The sequence below is a fragment of the Pecten maximus genome, chromosome 3 (assembly GCF_902652985.1).
Source record: "Pecten maximus chromosome 3, xPecMax1.1, whole genome shotgun sequence".
Classification (NCBI taxonomy): domain Eukaryota; kingdom Metazoa; phylum Mollusca; class Bivalvia; order Pectinida; family Pectinidae; genus Pecten; species Pecten maximus.
Genome location: NC_047017.1, coordinates 24,768,445 through 24,787,763, shown reverse-complemented (window position 1 = coordinate 24,787,763; position 19,319 = coordinate 24,768,445). Strand labels below are relative to the sequence as shown.

At 36.1% G+C, this 19,319-nt stretch overlaps 2 protein-coding genes across 2 annotated transcripts in view; one reads left to right on the top strand and one right to left on the bottom strand.

The window, feature by feature from the left end:
• Positions 1-19,319, bottom strand: part of LOC117323675 — a 105,578-nt gene that overhangs the window by 61,570 nt on the left and 24,689 nt on the right. The window lies entirely within an intron of this gene.
• Positions 4,148-19,313, top strand: LOC117322672. The gene is made up of 4 exons (XM_033877609.1): positions 4,148-4,241; positions 17,890-18,141; positions 19,018-19,109; positions 19,302-19,313. The coding sequence occupies exons 1-4, from the start codon at positions 4,217-4,219 to the stop codon at positions 19,311-19,313; spliced, it is 381 nt and encodes a 126-aa protein (XP_033733500.1). The 5' UTR covers positions 4,148-4,216.

The following is a 19,319-nucleotide window of genomic DNA, read 5'->3' as shown; positions in this document are numbered from 1 at the left end:
CAGTACAGTATTGATCACAACACACGTTAGCCATAAACATATATGTACATAGTATGTATACAGGTTAAGTACACGATATGCAGTACAGCTGATAGGGGCCTGGTCAGTTTAGGGTCCTGGTCAAGAAGTCCAGAGTAGGGGCCAGAGCGAGAAGGCCGCTGATTGGTCAATCGCTACAGCTGAAGCGTCATTATTGTTCTTGGCAGCCTCCATACTCGGATTAACAACAGATAACCACCACCATCCCCTCCACACAACCTAGAACAGTAACTGCACAATCCTTATTCATAGGTTGCGAAGTACTTACTAAGCAGTAGATATTGAGTTATTAATTATACAATTATTCACTGATATAGTTAGTAAGATAAGAACTATATCAATTTAATGGTACTTGTGCATGCAATGTCTTGTTAATGTAACCTGACAGGCAAACATATTATACATGAAAATATATTAAAAATGTACCACAATGTATGACTAACTAAGTTAGGATGGGCAAACTCGGAGTTTAGGTTCTAGTGCAACTGTGAATTTGTTTAGCGGTTTTTCTATGCATTGGCTTTCCTAAGTATTGATTGTTCGTTCAGGGGGAATATACAAACAATTAATACTTAAATTCCCCAAAATTTCAATATTCGAATTAAGTGTTATTTAACCTATTGCTGTTTCAAGTCCAATCTTGTATATATCTGATCCTCTTCCGGCTCTTGTAGCGATCACGTTACACCCAGTTGAGGATGTAACTTCAGTCCTCCTCCTCTTCCGGCTCTTGATAGCACCGCTACACCGAGTTGAGGATGGCGTGACTAACCCATCTATTTCATTCGTGGGCATACCCCTCTTCCGGCTCTTGTAGCAACACGTGTAGCCTACACCGAGTTGAGGGGTATAGATTCAAGAATTCTCTTCCGGCTCTTGCGGGCCTAGCACCATATACTCGAGTAGCCAGACTATCATATATGGTCTAGACATACAAACATTTGCCTACACCGAGTTGAGAACCATTGATTTACCCTCTGCAGTGCAACCTTATTCCTCTTAACCATGACGTCATGACTCGCCCATATTGTACTTGTCGTATCAAATTTTAACATGACATGAGAAATGAGGCTAGCTAAGATACATATAAGTGGGATTAGAACTGAGTTTGCCCCTTGTGCCAAAATAATTGGTTATTCTTTTTGTATAATAACTTGTAACTGTATTATGATGTGATGTTTGATGTTAATAAACATGTTGTATATAACGTACATTTATGTTCTAGTGATTTGTCAAAAAAATAAATTAAGGTTTATGTAGATAAACCAAGTTTATGTTGACAAATCACCATTAGCATTACACTAGGATTACCCTACTATACCTTAGTCAGTACAGTATTGATCACAACACACGTTAGCCATAAACATATATGTACATAGTATGTATACAGGTTAAGTACACGATATGCAGTACAGCTGATAGGGGCCTGGTCAGTTTAGGGTCCTGGTCAAGAAGTCCAGAGTAGGGGCCAGAGCGAGAAGGCCGCTGATTGGTCAATCGCTACAGCTGAAGCGTCATTATTGTTCTTGGCAGCCTCCATACTCGGATTAACAACAGATAACCACCACCATCCCCTCCACACAACCTAGAACAGTAACTGCACAATCCTTATTCATAGGTTGCGAAGTACTTACTAAGGAGTAGATATTGAGTTATTAATTATACAATTATTCACTGATATAGTTAGTAAGATAAGAACTATATCAATTTAATGGTACTTGTGCATGCAATGTCTTGTTAATGTAACCTGACAGGCAAACATATTATACATGAAAATATATTAAAAATGTACCACAATGTATGACTAACTAAGTTAGGATGGGCAAACTCGGAGTTTAGGTTCTAGTGCAACTGTGAATTTGTTTAGCGGTTTTTCTATGCATTGGCTTTCCTAAGTATTGATTGTTCGTTCAGGGGGAATATACAAACAATTAATACTTAAATTCCCCAAAATTTCAATATTCGAATTAAGTGTTATTTAACCTATTGCTGTTTCAAGTCCAATCTTGTATATATCTGATCCTCTTCCGGCTCTTGTAGCGATCACGTTACACCCAGTTGAGGATGTAACTTCAGTCCTCCTCCTCTTCCGGCTCTTGATAGCACCGCTACACCGAGTTGAGGATGGCGTGACTAACCCATCTATTTCATTCGTGGGCATACCCCTCTTCCGGCTCTTGTAGCAACACGTGTAGCCTACACCGAGTTGAGGGGTATAGATTCAAGAATTCTCTTCCGGCTCTTGCGGGCCTAGCACCATATACTCGAGTAGCCAGACTATCATATATGGTCTAGACATACAAACATTTGCCTACACCGAGTTGAGAACCATTGATTTACCCTCTGCAGTGCAACCTTATTCCTCTTAACCATGACGTCATGACTCGCCCATATTGTACTTGTCGTATCAAATTTTAACATGACATGAGAAATGAGGCTAGCTAAGATACATATAAGTGGGATTAGAACTGAGTTTGCCCCTTGTGCCAAAATAATTGGTTATTCTTTTTGTATAATAACTTGTAACTGTATTATGATGTGATGTTTGATGTTAATAAACATGTTGTATATAACGTACATTTATGTTCTAGTGATTTGTCAAAAAAATAAATTAAGGTTTATGTAGATAAACCAAGTTTATGTTGACAAATCACCATTAGCATTACACTAGGATTACCCTACTATACCTTAGTCAGTACAGTATTGATCACAACACACGTTAGCCATAAACATATATGTACATAGTATGTATACAGGTTAAGTACACGATATGCAGTACAGCTGATAGGGGCCTGGTCAGTTTAGGGTCCTGGTCAAGAAGTCCAGAGTAGGGGCCAGAGCGAGAAGGCCGCTGATTGGTCAATCGCTACAGCTGAAGCGTCATTATTGTTCTTGGCAGCCTCCATACTCGGATTAACAACAGATAACCACCACCATCCCCTCCACACAACCTAGAACAGTAATTGCACAATCCTTATTCATAGGTTGCGAAGTACTTACTAAGGAGTAGATATTGAGTTATTAATTATACAATTATTCACTGATATAGTTAGTAAGATAAGAACTATATCAATTTAATGGTACTTGTGCATGCAATGTCTTGTTAATGTAACCTGACAGGCAAACATATTATACATGAAAATATATTAAAAATGTACCACAATGTATGACTAACTAAGTTAGGATGGGCAAACTCGGAGTTTAGGTTCTAGTGCAACTGTGAATTTGTTTAGCGGTTTTTCTATGCATTGGCTTTCCTAAGTATTGATTGTTCGTTCAGGGGGAATATACAAACAATTAATACTTAAATTCCCCAAAATTTCAATATTCGAATTAAGTGTTATTTAACCTATTGCTGTTTCAAGTCCAATCTTGTATATATCTGATCCTCTTCCGGCTCTTGTAGCGATCACGTTACACCCAGTTGAGGATGTAACTTCAGTCCTCCTCCTCTTCCGGCTCTTGATAGCACCGCTACACCGAGTTGAGGATGGCGTGACTAACCCATCTATTTCATTCGTGGGCATACCCCTCTTCCGGCTCTTGTAGCAACACGTGTAGCCTACACCGAGTTGAGGGGTATAGATTCAAGAATTCTCTTCCGGCTCTTGCGGGCCTAGCACCATATACTCGAGTAGCCAGACTATCATATATGGTCTAGACATACAAACATTTGCCTACACCGAGTTGAGAACCATTGATTTACCCTCTGCAGTGCAACCTTATTCCTCTTAACCATGACGTCATGACTCGCCCATATTGTACTTGTCGTATCAAATTTTAACATGACATGAGAAATGAGGCTAGCTAAGATACATATAAGTGGGATTAGAACCGAGTTTGCCCCTTGTGCCAAAATAATTGGTTATTCTTTTTGTATAATAACTTGTAACTGTATTATGATGTGATGTTTGATGTTAATAAACATGTTGCATATAACGTACATTTATGTTCTAGTGATTTGTCAAAAAATAAATTTGCTTTTTATACCACTTTGGAGACCTCCTTTTGTTACCGACCAACTATGATAAAAAAAATATTATATGATAACTAATATGTTTGTGGCTATGAACACCATATACTTATAATGAAGGTCCTATATCGATTCGCATTGCACGTGACCCGTGTTGTATGTCTCCAACAAGTATATTGTAGGCTCATTAGCACACGGGTGGAAATGGCGGACGTTTCCATGATTTCAGGTAAGGAAAATTAGAATCACATTTCATATCACGCACATTGCATTTTATATAAAAACGTAATATAATGATATACTTATTGATACGCCTGTGTTTATTTGCGACTAATTACAGTAAAAACCTGACATGACATATTACCAAAATTATATACAGGTACTGTAAAGTCAATTGTAACTGCTGTATTACTACAGATAGTTTAGATCAGAGGCTGAAACGACGTTGCCTACTAAAATCAACACAATACACGCTTTTATGTTCGTTCCTAAACATCCGTCAAATTTTACGGATATGGTATGGTATGGAACGCCATAGCTGTCACACATGACCATAAAACAATATATAAATTGCTATGCTATTTTCATTATATTATTAGACTTTATCAATATATTATTCGATTTTACCGATATATTATTATATGTTGTGATTAAATTATTTGATTTTATCATTGTATTTATGATGTTATCGTTATATGATTACGTTACACCATAATGTACCGAAACATGTTTCAGACAAAAATATTATACATGTGTATAGTCAGACAGCAAAACATTTACCAGACATGTAGTAAGCTAGGTTACCTAATCTATATTGATCACATGTCTGTTGACCAGGGCATAAGATTAAATACCTGGCGTTAGTATGTATTATCTAACTTTATTATGTAAATGTTTATATCACCATGCCAAGTGGACTACTGGACATGCGTATCTTTTGTATTTAAGGACCCATAGTAAGGAGTCCGTGGCAGTAGTCAGGGAGGCGGTCAACGGGCCACTCCAAGACAATGTCCTTGGCGGCAGCCCAGGATAGTCATTACACTACTGTTGAAACTATGCTTGTATCTAAACCATAATAAAAAGGTTGGCCAACCAATGAGTTCACAGTTATGACTTTTATCGCCTACAACATCACTAATGATCGAAAAACAACAACATATAAAATATTATAATTATATTATACGCTGTTGTCGTTATATCATTTGATTTCATCATTATATTATTACCTTTTATCTTTATATCATTTACTCTCGTCATTATATTATTTTGTTTAATCGTTATATTCTTCTATATTATCCATTATACCATTCCGTCATCATATCATTCACACGTACCACGATAAGCTTTTAAAAGCATTGGAGGTTGAACTTACAAATAAAATATGACCAGCAGCTTCTCCGTCAGAAATCATCTATTTGGCGGTAGTAATTATGCAAAAAGTGACCCTGGCGAAAAGTTCCATTTACTTCGGATTCGCGAAGAAGCTTGTCAGTATCGTATCTAACGTATAATGAGGTAGTGCAATAATATAATGAAATTGTACAATAATACAATGGTATGTTTCAATCATATCGTACTCGCTAAAGCTCGTGTCTTTTGTGACCTTGAAAAAATAACTCACTCGTGTGAAATAAATTCCATATCCAACAACCACTCGTTGTGTAACCTCTATATCACCCATTCTATGACGACTCAAAGCAAAATCTAGTTTGGCTTATACAATCTCTAAGATGTCACTTTCAACAAGTCTACATTTGTTTACTCAAACTCATGCATTTTAGCATAAATGAGACCAAAGCCATGCTTTTGCACATGACCAGAATTAAATGGATATTGTCCAACGTAGAATTCAATGATATAGAAAAAGTACAAAGAAACGATATCACATTTGCTTTTTATGCCACTCTGGAGATCACGCTTCTGTTTCCGACAAATTAAGGACAAAAATATTGTTTATTGCACAACATGTCTTACATTACTTCTGGAGTGACGGTAATTTATAATATTTCAAATTGGATAGGTGCCTAAGGTCTGGTGTGGTTTGTTACCTCGTGGTTATAATGTAGCTATTTATATTGGTATATATTGCCTACATCGAATGCTATCGATCCGTATTGCACCTGTCAATTGTTGTACGTCTCAAATAAGTATGATCTTAGACACACAGGTAACGTGAACCTAAATCACAAGTTATGTCATCTACATAATAATTTGATTACAATTAATATATTAATAATATATTGATTCACCAGTGTTGATTTGAGACTGATTAGCGTAATAACTTGACGTAAGATAATTTCAAAACCATACATTGAAAGTGCACCTTTCCCATAACGATCCTTTTTCAAAACCAATCACCTCATTCTACCGATCGAAATGGCGATGTACGGAATGAATCCTTCGTTATGAAAGTAATATAAATCTCCCCGATACCGATCCCTCAGAATTCCAAATACTGAACCGATATTGTGTCCAGAAGGTTGAAATAAATCTAAAATTACCTCTGCAAACCGGCCTTACTTGATCGAACATGGCACATGCCCATCCAACCGACAGTGAAATCAACACCTGTGGCAATTTTGTCGTAAGTTTTGTCTTTTTGACATGCACGTGTAGTAAGACTATTAATGTAAATAGGTCTGTATGTATTGACAATGTACAAATCTTAATGTATGCAGTTTACTTACAAAATCGCAGTATCCTCAGAACTAATTTATTCAGTTAGTTGTAAGTCATAAAATGACACATTATCTCTAACAGAATTTAAACCAGATGATTGTGACATAACTAATCTTCCTGGATCTGTAACTATTTGTTTCCAGAAGGGTAGAATCGCCATAGCATTCAAGCAAACATTAAATAGCTATATAGGTGAACAGTGTATATGTTCCATTAACACAGAAAGTAAATGTTATTTGGTTCAAAATAGATAAAGTGTTTAACAATTATGACATATTATGAATTGTATATATTCCTCTTGAGCATACGATGTATTGTACTTGTGTCCCGTCTAGTGAATTGGAAAACGAATATTTACGTCAACCATTCATTGCTATGTCTGTTTATTGAGCGATTTCAATGCAAGAACGATCTGTCCTAATGGTGTAGAAGATATTGATGATGACATCAATGACAGTGTTGAAATATTGGAAAACTGTGTGAATTGGAGTGTGTTTGAAGAGTACGATTTACCAAAATGTAGATGTAATGTGAACACATTATAACTTTGGCAACCAGTTGCTGGGATTTTGTAAATATCATAATCTGTTTATGTGTAATGGCAGAATCGGCCTACATATGTTGGCATTACTTGTATGCGTTCTCCGGGTTGTTCTATTATCAGAAAGTCACATGTGTACATTAAGGTTGGAAGTGTAACATGTAGTCTGTAATGTTCACTATCATTCAGTCATTGGGCAACACAAATCAAAGCCAAAAATCACGTTTTGCTCTTTGAACAGAGCTAGGCTTAGCGGTGATGCTCACTGTACGCTAGCTAAATTTTGAATGGACTAAATATGGAAGACATTCAAAATGTCATTTGTTTACAACTTTGATTAAATCTTTTAGAAATATGATCGTCAGTATACTAACTGTTTAAGTTTTTGTATATACTGTAGTTTATCCTATGTCCTATGAATCATCATTTTTATGTTTTGTGGCAATCTGTGTTCTTGGTTTAGTAATTTAGTAATGTAGTTACAAATCAATTAATTTGGCAAGTGTATTGTCGATTAATTAGGGTTAAATGTATAGACAAATGAACTAAGTAATGTATCGGCGAGTGGTCTCTCAGTGTAACATATATTCGTAAGGCCGACCCCTATAGAAATAAATATTGCTGGAAACCCTACCTTTTGCATGTATATTGTACAATGTCTTATATAGTAGAAATAGCAAACATGGTTTTAACAGTCCATGGCTGACATTAACATTATCAGAAATGTTATAATGTGGTTCAATGGGAAATTCGACTATACATTAAAGATAGTTTAAGTTAACAGTAAAACATATCTAATTCAAATGTGGTTAAGCGATGTTTTTAATTCTTCTCAGGTCTGTGTGTTATAGGATATAGAATTCGAAAATTAAGTTGAACAGCTTGGTGATAGAGAGCGGATTACACTTTGTAAAAAATTGCATATATTGTAATAATGGAAATGTTGGAGACGAGTTTCACTCTTTGTTAGAATTACATAATTTACAAGTGAAAGAAAGTTCTATTTAGGAGATTATTCATAGTAGAGAACAAATATAATCAAATTCCAATCCTAATACTAATGATTTATATTTTCCGCGGTTTGTCCGCCATAGTAAGTTTGTAAATGTATCTATTATATCAACTGTGAAAACCATTATTGTATGTATATATGTTTTAAAATGTTAATTTTTCTATGTTTGTAAAGAGAATGAATTTAACTGTAAAACTGGGAAACTGATACGCTGCATCAAGGACGAAGGTACATTAAGATTTAATTGCGTACTAATCAAAAGTGTCAACATGAAGCAAACATCACCATGCATCATCGAAGCGGTATGGTATGTTAGCCATGTGAAAACAAATAAAGTTAGTAAGCCGGTGTCTCGCATCTAATATGCATGAGGCCCCGTGCGGGTTAACTTTGAAGCGGGCAAAAATGCACACAATGAGGAAGGTAATGATAAATCAGGAGTCATCTGAAAATGCATTTGCGATGTCATGACGTCGGTAGTAATTGGTTAAGATTTAAAATTATTGTCCTTATTTTCATGCGTAAAACCTTCTAGGTTTGAACGAAATCAAAACCCTTATTGTGCCCCAAGGCCAAGTGGTTAATCAAGAATATGTAGACAAGCTTAACATTGAACTTATGCATCTTCTTCGCGAGTCTTATATAAAGAAAATAAGTGAAATATGTGAAGATTCGCTCGGTACCATCATGTGGTATAGAAGTGTTTTATTAGGCCGAGCTAGGGGTATCTCTGGTTATCGGAAAGGGAAACTTGTCGTACGAAAAACAACAACGAATAGCCCAAACCACGTAAAATATGCAAGAGACTATTTTATTATTCAGGCATTTATACTTGGCGATTCATCAGAAATTGAAATTGTATTCAGTAAAGGTAAATGCGCCTCAGAGGCCCATGAAGGGAGTTTGTCAAGTAATTTAATTACGTGTACACCTCTTTGCGATCGAACTTCTTCGAGACAATCTAAATTTCTATCTCAAAGCGGAAGCCATGCTGCTATGTCGAATGAATTAAATGAAATTGAAAACAACAGTGTTCTTCATTCAATATGCGAGCGACTAAAAGTTGTCGAACTTACACTTAAAGAAAGCCTTCAAAAAGAAAAACAACTGGTAAACCTTGTGCAGGAATTAAGAGACGGAAATACTCATCTAGCAAAGGTTGTGCAAGAGCTGCACAGTGTCGTATCAAATTCTTGCGATAAGGCGGAACATTCGCATAAATCATTTTCGGAAGTTGTTTTGACGAATAATTGCCCCTCGGGAAACCCCAGCGCAGTTGATGTTATGATTGACATACCTAGCAATACCGACTCGCCAGGTAAGTGTTCGGAGAACATGGTGACCGGCCTGTCGAGGAAAACACCTGTGTCACGGATGACGGATCACAATACGTGCGTTCTAACACCAACGACACTCGGTTGAATAACGCGTCTTCAACAAAACCCTGTCCTCCAGGTAACAATTTGATCTCCTCTGATAATGACAATATTAAAGTCAATGATCAAACACAAATGAAAGCGCGGTATACGACATATCACAACATCGTACACGCGAATGAAACACGCGATAACCAACGTTGCAATTATGATATTATGGAAGCGCATACGCGCAATGGAAAATCCCGACATGGACGCGCATCAAGCCGTACTTTTAATTCATCCCCGGCTGGTACGAACGGAGGAAACAGTAATGTATTTTGCAAAGACAAAGACAACACAATGTCTGATAAATCATCGATCAACGACGAAAACATACCCAGTAAAGATGTGTTCATTGGCGTTAAACGTAAACGAGCAGCGCGATACTACCTTAGCGGTATAGGACCAGAAACTACTCAAACGGGAATTCTGAATTACGTTCAAAACAAAGGAGTCAAAGTAACGGACCTTAGATTATTCAGGCAGCGGAATGGTTCATACACTGCCAAGCTTAACATAGCTGCCGACCATGCGGTTATCATTGACCAGACCGATTTCTGGCCCGAAAGCGTCGTTTGTAGACCATGGTTAAGTAATAAAGAATGGCAGGAAAGAATAGACGACAAAAAAAACCAAGAACGTAACAAATCTAGATGGAAAGTAAATGACAATAGCTTTGCTGACCATCATAGAACGGGAAATACTGACTGGTACGAAGACAAAGACTATTATGATCGTTACAATCGAGATTATGAAAACTCATGGAGATATAATCCGCATCGCGACGACTATAATTAGATTGTTTATTTGTTTCTACATCCAAAAATCTTATCAACAATCCAAGCAATGCTTTCCTTGATTATGGTGCTCTCGATTATGACATGGAACGTACGAGGTATATTTTCCTCCTGCAAATGTGTCTCCGAACTGATACAAAACACGACTGTGATGTCATTGCGATAACTGAACACAAACTATTAAAATACTCGCTGCAATACTTAGAAGCAATTAATTCAATGTACTATCCGATATACGCCAAACAACCAAAAGAAACAACGGAAAATACCGGTGTGGCTCTTCTTGTTAAAATGTCCTTGAAATTCAGCATTCGCAAACTAGACGAAATTATAAACAATCGTATAGTAGCTATCGAATTATATGGAGAGAACTTTGTAAGACCGCTTTAGATATTTGGAGTGTATATGCAAAGTAACAGTGACCTCAATGCATACAAAGAAACGATGCAATACCTCTGCGATGCTTTAAACTTTTATGAACAGAGAGGAAAAGTCATTGTGGCTGGCGACTTCAACGCGCGCATCCTTGAAAATCCTAAATACCACGTGGCAAAACAGAAAGCGCTTGTACTAAATCACGTCATCAATGAAACGTGTATGTGTGTAGTAAATAAACTATCCATGTGCTCTGGAACAAAGTACACGTTTAGACCGAGCAAAACAACGCTAGATTATATCATCACCGATCAATCTACCGTCGCAAATATCAAAAATAGTTATATCATGGACAACGCAGAAATAGAACTAGCATCGGATCATCTACCAAATGTGACAAGCTTTGACTTTGGCATCGCGCATCACGAAATAAACATTCGAAATACCGATAGCCGCATCGCATGGCATAAAGCAAATGTAGACAATCTGATTTCATACCAATTATTATTAACCGCAAATCCAGGATTTTGATTGAAGTACGCAGTTTGGTTTAGATGCAGTTTATGAACAACTTGTGTTGTGTATGTCCCTGGCATCCGATAAAGCTATCCCTAAGTCAACATTTAAACAATACTTGAAGCCATACTGGACAACAGACCTTGAGAACGTGCATAATAATGCCATGAACAAACGTCTGAAGTGGATTAGAGAAAATAAACCACGGGGAATGGAATTTAAATCATACAAGGACTACAAAGAAGCTAAAAATAACTTCAGAAACATGCACACTGACGCTTTTAATTCGTAAATGACAAATATGAACAATGAACTCGATGAAACTGCTGATATGGATATTCGGCTCTTCTGGCGAACTATTCGCAAACGCAAAAACCAAACACCAGACCAATGCACACAACTGCTTTCGGGAAATACAGTTATCCATGATCCTTCAGGAATCGCAGAAACTTTTGCTGATTTCTATGAGCATCTCTATGCTGATAATACGAACGACGACTATAACTCCACACTTCTGCATAAAAATGTAGAGTTACTTGATACTCCATTCACATTCGAAGAACTGAATACGGCAATTCGACAACTCAAACTGCAAAAGGCTCCCGGCATAGATTCATTAACCAACCAACACATTAGATATGGTGGGAAAATGCTGATTGAAGTAATAACAACTCTTTTCAACAATATACGCTCTACAGGTTATATTCCAAAAACATGGAAAAGAGGTCTAATAATTCCTGTATATAAGGGTGGAAAGAAGAAGAAAAACGATCCAAATAATTATAGACCGATATCGTTGCTTCCGATCTTATATAAACTGATGGAGAAAGTTATATACGCTCGCGTAACGCGATGGATGGAAAATCAATCTATTGCGTTTCCTAATAAACAACAGCAAGGATTCCAGAGAGGTCTTAGTTGTATTACCGCTTCATTTAACCTACATGAAACTATATTCGAGAACTTGGAACAAAATAGTAAGGTGTTTGTAGCGTTCCTTGACACATGTAAGGCTTTCGATACAGTACAACACAAAGGGATGTTCCAAAAACTTTATGATATGGGAATAACTGGTAATCTATTCCATATACTTTGCAACTCGAACAAAGGAATCAGTAGTGCTGTTGTCACCAATCATGTAACATCAAGGTGGTTTCCCGTATAAAGATCAGTCCGACAAGGAGGAGTTATCTCCACATTTTGTATCTTATTCACATGAATTACCTTCTAGACGAGATGGAATTTACTGATGTCGGAGCCCGTGTCCTCTCAATCAAAAGCTGCAGCCCATCCTTGGCGGACGATATTGCCTTAATAGCCACAAGCCCAAAGGCATTACAAACTCTTCTCGACGTAGCAAGTAACTACTTGGTAAAATGGAAATTCAAATTTAATTCGGACAAATGTTCTGTCCTTACTTTTGGAGGAAATTGTTGCATTTTCCAATGGCAAATCAGTAATTACCCACTACAAACATCGGAATCGGAAACCCATTTAGGTATACTTATATCATCAGATTTAAAGTGTTCAGCTGCTATTGAGAAAGCTTGCTTTAAAGGACGAAACATGCTCCACGCCATGACACGACGTGGTACCGACTGTGTGCATACTAATCCATTAACTCTTATTGGTATCTATAAGAAAGTAATTTTACCATCAGTATTATATGGATGTGAAATGTGGAATAATATGACAAAACGCGATATACAAAAATTAGAGACCTTCCAACATTATGCTGTTAAATTGATCCTTACCTTACGAACATCGACAAGATCCGATATGTGTGAAAGTCTAGTCGGACTTCATCGAATTACTGCTGTAATAGACAAAAGAAAATTGAACTTTCTACAATGTTTAATAAACTGCAAAGCAACTAGTATACCAAAACAAATATTCATCCGGAGACTATACAAATACATATATCGAACTCACGATAGGCAAATAGGATTTATTCCTGATCTGATAGCTGTACTGGAAAATGTAACCTCATCGAATTTATCAAAGTTTACATTCATAGTGCGGAATTCCCATCTAAGTTAAACTGGAAATATATTGTAAGAGGTTCAATAGAAATTAGAGAAGATGAACAACTTACTAGTAGAATTAATGCTGATAGTGACTTCATGCGATTTAAAGACAGACACAATTCATATAGCAAACCATATGTTATGCTAAATACGCCGAATAGTCATAATTCAACAAGACTGTATATATGTAAAATGTTGACGTGTGTGCCAAATGAACAGGGACAAATCTGCAGAATTTGTGAGCGGCCCATGGTTGATACAATAAGACACTTCACCAATAATTGTACGTCTACTTTTCTTCTGAGAGACACATTTATGACTAAACTAATTGATTATTTTGGCGTCCAAACATATGTTGTTCTTGAAAATTTGTCGGAAGAGGATTTCGTCAAGACCCTTTTTAAGGGCAACCATGAAAAACTATATTTTGAAAATGAAACAATTCATCAAGAGTTCATATTAGACTGTGTATTTTACTTCCGAAAAGCTGCAAACTTATGCTTTAATATTGATAACTAAATAAATGTCCATGAAATAAGAGACATTGTAGTTAAGACTACTAAAACAACATAATTTCTTTGTAAATATTATTACTATATACATGTACTCTCATTTTTGAGGAATAAAGAATGATGATGAATTTAGTTACAAATTGATTAATTTGGCAAGTGTATCGTCGATTAATTAGGGTTAAATGTATAGACAAATAAACTAAGTAATGTATCGGCGAGTGGTCTCTAAGGGTAACATAATTCGTAAGGCCGACCCCTATGGAAATCAATATTGCTGGAAACCCTACCTTTTGCATATATATTGTACAATGTCTTATATAGTAGAAATAGCAAACATGGTTTTAACAGTCCATGGCTGACATTAACATTATCAGAAATGTTATAATGTGGTTCAATGGGAAATTCGACTATACATTAAAAATAGTTTAAGTTAACAGTAAAACTTATCTTATTCAAATGTGGTAAAGCGATGTTTTTAATTATTCTCAGTCTGTGTGTTATAGGATATAGAATTCTAAAATCAAGTTGAACAGCTTGGTGATAGAGAGCGGATTACACTTTGTAAAAATTGCATATATTGTAATAATGGAAATGTTGGAGACGAGTTTCACTCTTTGTTAGAATTACATAATTTACAAGTGAAAGAAAGTTCTATTTAGGAGATTATTCATAGAAGAGAACAAATATAATCAAATTCCAATCCTAATACTAATGATTTATATTTTCCGCGGTTTGTCCGCCATAGTAAGTTTGTAAATGTATCTATTATATCAACTATGAAAACCATTATTGTATTATATATGTATTGAAATGTTGATTTTTCTATGTTTGTAAAGAGAATGAATTTAACTATAAAACTGGGAAACTGATACGCTGCATCAACGACGAAGGCGCATTAAGATTTAATTGCGTACTAATCAAAAGTGTCAACATGAAGCAAACATCACCATGCATCATCGAAGCGGTATGGTCTGTTAGCCATGTGAAAACAAATAAAGATAGTAAGCCGGTGTCTCTCATCTAATATGCATGAGGCCCCGTGCGGGTTAACTTTGAAGCGGGCAAAAAATGCACACGGTGAGGAAGTTAATGATGAATCAGGAGTCATCTGAAAATGCATTTGCGATGTCATGACGTCGGTAGTAATTGGTTAAGATTTAAAATTATTGTCCTTATTTTCATGCGTAAAAACTTCTAGTTTTGAACGAAATCAAAACCCTTATTGTGCCCCATAAGCACGGAAATGCTGAGTCAGGCTGGGTGCAGATCAGTGCCGATGACAGCATTGTAAAATAATAATTGAAATTATATTATGGCATACATATGTAATCAGTAAATCAGTATTATAATTTATCTAATTAGTTAAAGGCGGGCTGCCAAGCAGAGATCATGGTAATATTTTGTAGGAAGATTACTATGATATTAAGATATTATGTTCAAACATAAACGAATTGGGAGGGGGGGGGGGATTATTTTTTGCTGAGGTTCTTACAAACTAAATACATGTATTGCAGTAAAAAATTCTGTTGAATAATTACCAGATTTTAATAATTCACTTCAAAAACAGTAAAATATGATAAAGTAGGTGAAGGTCACTTACTGTCTAAATGGCCTATTTTGATTTCAATACTACCTTGCCACGGCTTATGCTGGTAACACTACGGTAGCCACTACGAATCAATAGCAATCAGTACGGAAACCGTGGTACTTCCCGATAGCAGTTTCTAGAACGGCAATACTACGGATGCATACGGCGGTGCTGCCGTGCTTCACCGTAACATTTTGTAAGTCTTCGTGTCCCCGGAACAATACTGTATTCCCGGTTGGTCACGGATCCATGTACGGTGGTCATGCGGTGGTCCTACGGTGTCACTACGATGCCAATACGGCGGTAAAATACTATGATTCGATGCTTAGGAGATGTGCTAGTGGGCATACACCTGTATACTATAAACATAGATTAACAATCAACCAGCCTTACTAGCTATTGCATCTCATAATAAACGTGGATGTCCAGAAAAACTCAAATCCTTTGCATTAATAGCCGCAGTTTCACTTCAGGAATACGCAAATGCAATATTACAACAATAATAAAATAAAAAATAGATGAGCTTGTTATCAACATATTGTATTTTAATAATACTTTTTCATCGTTTACTTTAACAGCAGCTCAAGTCTTAAAGCCAAAATGAATTGAATTGTCTGAAAATCCACTATATTTCCCCTTTGGTGCCCCACCAAAAGGTCCACAAGAACCCTGCGTGATCAGTAACTTGCCAAATACAGATCATGATCTCCATAACGTCGTGATCATTGTTATCAATATATTTTGGATTTTGTCAATGGACGTTTTTGGTATTTGATATTAAAAAACAATACGACAATATTTAGTTTGAAAGAAATGTTCACTTAACAGTGTCCTACTTTGACCCCTCAATTTTTCATTAGCCCACACAAAATCGGAAGAACATAATACAAAATGAAGCATATCTTAAACTGTCTTTCTGCAAAATATTAGCGTTATCACCGATTGCCACAGAAAGACCAAAAATCGGTACCCCTCCTATTACATATCCTGCAATCTATGAATTCATTAACTTCAATACTATTAACGAGATAAAAAAAAAATGACGATAGATTGATGGATATGATCAATGCAAATTCCTCCTTTCCGGTTTAGAATTAACCAATCTAAGAACTATAAATCCTACAATCCAACAATACATGGACCTATGTACGCATCACTAACTCGACGGATTTGAATATTCAGTAAATACGCACTTGTTTTTTATAACCATTTGAAAGGCCCACGAGGGATCCTTATGTTGCATGTATATATGTTATTATATCTCCAAACCACCAAGCAAGTGCTGATAAGTGGTTGAGGTTAAATTTTCACTTAGAAATTAGATTCTCGTCATACCTCAAGTGCGTTTGCTTATAATCACTTAGACAACATGCATATTTAATAGGAATTACAGTAACATCCGATCAATATTACCCCGGATATTTTAAATTAAAGATCCACTCTGAAAACGCTTTTAAAAGATAAAATATTTATAAATGATTCCTTCTTTCTTCGCGAAGATGAAACAGAACCATCAATTGAGATATTTCATCATTTTTAAGTGACTTATTCAAAATGCCTTCTTCATTAAGTCTATTAAAAACGATACCTCTGAGTCAAATGCATCTTATTAAGGTTGCTATCTTCAATGTTTAGTTTGATAATGGGGACTTGTTAAGGCTGCTATCCTCAATATTTAATTGGATGATGGGGATTTATAAGGTTGCTATACTCAATATTTAGTTGAATGACAGGGGAAGTATTAAGGGTGCTATCCTCAATATTTAGTTGGATGATGAGGACTTATTAAGGTTGCTATACTCAATATTTAGTTGAATGACAGGGGAAGTATTAAGAGTGCTATCCTCAATATTTAGTAGGATGATAGGGACTTATTAAGGGGCTACCCTCAATTTTCAATTGGATGATGGGAGACTTATCTTGAGTGCTCCATGTTTAATTAGATGATTGAAAGAGATTAATTAAAGGTGCTAACCTCAATATTTAGTTGGATGATGGGGATTTATTAAGGTTGCTATGCTGAATATTTAGGCTTAACTAATTAAGCGGGGTATCCTCAATGTTTGGTTGGATGATAGGGAACACATTTGCTAGTACAACTGGGTGTAAAAAACCCGAAAAAAAGATTTACCTGAATAAAGTACTGTAAACCAATTTATTTTCTTGATGACTTAATTTCGCGTTTTCATGTCCAATTATCTATGTTAACAGGTATTTTCAAAAGCTTTTTACCAATCAAAGTCGGTAACATTGTAGTGATATGTTGATATTTTGTTTTGATTTCTACATCATTCAATATGGCTGAAAGGCCAGGAAAATAGACCCTTACCTTTAAATTGCCGCCAAACTCCAGATCATGCCCCTATCATTCCTATAATAGAAATACTATGTTTATTTATCTACTTACAGGCGTGTTGTTTCTTATAATCAAATCCACATTATGCAGTAAGAAGGTCTGGTCAGAGATACCGACTATTCGGAATCATTTACCAAAGTCCAGCTTCAATGTTACAACAACTCGTTCATCGCTGGAATGTGCCGAATACAGCCAGCAGATGGACAGCTGTTTGGCTTTTGCGTATAATAAAGTCACACAGACCTGTAGTCCACTTGACGATCTGAGACAAAGACAGTATGAGGAATCCACCTATGTTTGGTATCGTAAGTTCACGTTCACAATATCATTTTTCACTATCCTTTTATTCTTCTCGTCGTTTCCGAAGTCCAAAGGGGAAGAATGATTGAATATATATCATGAGAATGAATTACACTTTATCAAGAGTATCCTTTTCTATGGTGTCTTTGTTACAGGGAAATCAGGAAAGAGGGGATCGTTCTCTCCCTCAAAAGACTGGGTCGCACATTTTTTTACACATTGCTAAAGAGAGACGATCTACAGGACTTCATGACATCCAATGAACCTTTATATACCTTAATATCAACTCACTGTACCATATGGACTATGTGTTGTTGATCAGAAGGTTGAATTTCCTGTCGTAATTATACTCTGTTGAATAGCTTGATATATAGATAACATAGGAACACTAATTACGAAGAAAGACCCTTTTATGACTCGTGCCTTGACGGGGCCTCGAACTCACGATCTACGGCTACTAATCCCCTAGTCAGAAATACCCGCAGTTTATATTCTTTCTTAGCAACAAAGAATAATTCTAACTTTCAATTCGTTTTTCACCATCTGTAAACAAAATCCAGTAAAGGTGCTCCCGAAGAGTAAGCATATTTTGCTTCGCGCCACCCGCCATACATATCTAGATAAATACCACTAGGCATTATTTGCATAAAATACACATATATTTACGCTTGTTTGCTGTGTGTTGTTTTTTTTTTTATGTGGCGGTGGTAGGCGGGGGGGGGGGGGGGGTGCTTTTTCAGTTAGGCATCCCTTTATCAAATGAGATAGCAGTAACTAAACCTATTCTCCTGTTGACGATGGAAAGCATTTGCCTTCACATGTACAGTAACTGTTGTAATCAATAAAGTGATGTTTTTGTTTCTATTTCCTTTTCTTGATAGTGTATGTCACCGACTGCGACACTGGATGGAAACAAAGTGAGGAATTTTGCTACTTGGTCGTCGACATACCAAAGACCTGGCAGGACGCATCTGTAATATATATACATATATATACATATTTATTATTATTATTTTGATATGAGACATTTGAAAAAATTATATGTGCTCCTAATATGTTAAGATAAATTGAATTATCAAAAAATATAAATGTACCTTAAATCATCAATCCGTTATAACTATCAATGTCCTATATTCTTCAAAAATACAAATACTCTTATTCAAAGAAGTATGCCTAAACTCAC